Genomic DNA, 2,596 nt, shown 5'->3' on the forward strand with positions numbered 1-2,596 from the left:
TCCATCAACAGTGAAAGAAGTTCGAAGCCTCCTAGGAAGACTGAATTACATAGCCCGGTTCATTTCCCAACTCTCTGAAACTGCCAAGCCATTCTTCAAGCTCCTAAAGAAGAATGCACGAATCAACTAGGATGATGAGTGTCGAGAAGCGTTCAACAAGTTAAAGCAGTACCTGATGAATCCACTAGTTCTTGTCCCACCATCATCGGGGCATCCCTTGATTCTCTACCTCACCATTCATAGTGAGTCATTAGGTGCAATGTTGGCTCAGGAAAGTCCTGTGGATAAAAAAGAACGAACCATTTATTATCTGAGTAAGAAGTTCACTGTATCAGAGCTGAAATATTCTGATGTTGAAAAGACTTGTGTGGCATTGGTGTGGGTATTGCATAGATTGCGACAATACACACTACATTATCAGAAATTTCTCGTGACTGAGAACGACCCCATCAAGTATTTACTTGATCGGCCAGCTTTGGTGGGTAAGTTGGCCAAATGGCAAATTTTGATCTCCGAATTTGATGTGCAACACATGCCACAAAAGTCGGTTAAGGGTCGAGCAATCGCTGATCTATTGGCCGAGAATTCAGGAGTCTCTAATGACGATGACAGTTTCCTTGATGACCGTGTCTTAAGTGTAAATGAAGACTCATGGAAGATGTTCTTTGATGGAGCTGTAAACTTGTCTGCGGTTCTGCACTCGGGCGCTCGATATCCCAGTGTGGACAAACTATCTCGGTAGCTGCAAAATTGATATTCCCATGCACTAACAATGTGGCCGAGTATGAGGCTTGCATCCTCGGACTTCAAGTTGCAATCGAAATGGGTGTGGCCAAGTTAATGGTATTTGGAGATTCGACACTGATCATATTACAGACTGTAGGTGAGTGGAAGACCAAGGATGCCAAGTTGCTCTCGTACCACAAGTACTTAGAAGATCTGGTAAAGGAGTTTGACGAAATTTCATTTGAATACTTGCCAAGGGCTCATAATCAATTTGCGGATGCACTCGCGACTTTGTCATCTATGTTGCAAGTCACTGACGGGTTAGAGGTTGAGCCTTTGAAGATAGAGGTGTTGCCGAAGCCGACTTACTATATGATTATAACTGAAGAACCTGATGGAAAACCGTGGTATTACGATATCATGAACTACATTAAAAGGCAGGAATTTCCCAAAGGAAGCACTCTTGCTGATAGGAAGTACATCATGAAGATGGCCTCAAAATTCTTCGTCAGTGGCGAGAATTTGTACAAGAGATCTTATGATTCAGTCTTGTTACGGTGTGTGGATGCAACCGAAGCCACTCAAATCATGCAAGAAGTGCACGAAGGAATATGTAGCCCTCATATGAATGGGCACATGATGGCTAAGAAGATTATGAGATTAGGCTACTATTGGCTCACACTAGAAAGTGACTACATCAAGCATGTACGGAGTTGTCATCGTTGCCAGATCCATGGTGATAAGATAAATGTTCCTCCAACTGAGCTGCATCAGTTTTCCGAGCCATGGCCCTTCTTAATGTGGGGCATTGATGTGATCGGCCCAATAAATCCGAAAGCTTCTAATGGGCATCGATTCATTTTAGTGGTCATAGACTATTTCTCCAAATGGATTGAAGCTACGCCATTTGCAAGTGTCACTGCCCGCAATGTTGTGAAGTTCATCAAACGTGACATAATTGCTCGCTATGGTGTCCCTGAAACAATTATCACTGACAACGAAACAAATTTGAACAACAAGCTTGTTGATGAGTTGTTCAACGAGTTTAAGATCAAGCATCTGAATTCGTCCCCTTATCGCCTTTAAATGAATGGGGCCGTTGAAGCAGCTAATAAGAACATTAAGAAGATTTTGGCTAAAACAGCCGAGAATTATCGAGATTGGCATGACAGGTTAACCTTCGCGCTGATGGCATATCGGACATCAATCCGCACTTCCACTGGGGCTACCCCGTTTGCTTTGATGTATGGCATGGAGGCAATTCTACCTGTAGAAGTGGAGATTCCTTCTCTGAGAGTTTTATCCCAAGTGGAGTTGTCTGAAGCTGAATGATCGCAACAAAGACTTGAACAGTTAAACTTGATTGATGAGAATAGACTCAAGGCGCTTTGTCATGGCCAAGCTTATCAGCAAAGAGTTGCCATCCTTCAACCGAAAAGTACGACCGAGACATTTCAAGTAAATGATCTTGTTCTAAGAAAGCTGTTGCCAATTTTCCCGATCCTGGGGGCAAGTTCGCCCCAAATTACTAAGTGGTCCATATGTGGTGAAGAAGGTACTTCCCCGAGGTGCCTTGATCTTGGCGAAATGGATGGTCGTGAGTTTTCCACTCCAGTTAATTACGATATCATCAAGAAGTATTATCCATGATAGAATTTGCCATGTCTTGTCTTGAATTGCAAGTATTTTATCATGAATAAGATGCCTCAATCAGTTGAATTGTTCAAGTTTGTCATAAATTTTGCCTTCTTCTTCCTTAATGAATCATGTGAGATAAATTGAATGTGTCAAATGAGATACCTTGGAATGATGAAAGGCAAGCCTTGTTCCATACACTACCCCATACACTAATCCTCGGTGAGTTGTGTGA

General features: G+C 42.5%; 1 protein-coding gene across 1 annotated transcript; it reads left to right on the plus strand.

Moving 5' to 3' along the window:
* The first annotated feature begins 259 nt into the window (after nt 1–259).
* LOC120295942 lies at nt 260–1,812 on the plus strand. The gene is made up of 2 exons (XM_039317564.1): nt 260–676; nt 721–1,812. Exons 1-2 carry the CDS (start codon nt 260–262, stop codon nt 1,810–1,812), a joined length of 1,509 nt encoding a protein of 502 aa, XP_039173498.1.
* The last annotated feature ends 784 nt before the right edge of the window (nt 1,813–2,596 follow it).

This window comes from Eucalyptus grandis, chromosome 7, assembly GCF_016545825.1.
Source record: "Eucalyptus grandis isolate ANBG69807.140 chromosome 7, ASM1654582v1, whole genome shotgun sequence".
Classification (NCBI taxonomy): domain Eukaryota; kingdom Viridiplantae; phylum Streptophyta; class Magnoliopsida; order Myrtales; family Myrtaceae; genus Eucalyptus; species Eucalyptus grandis.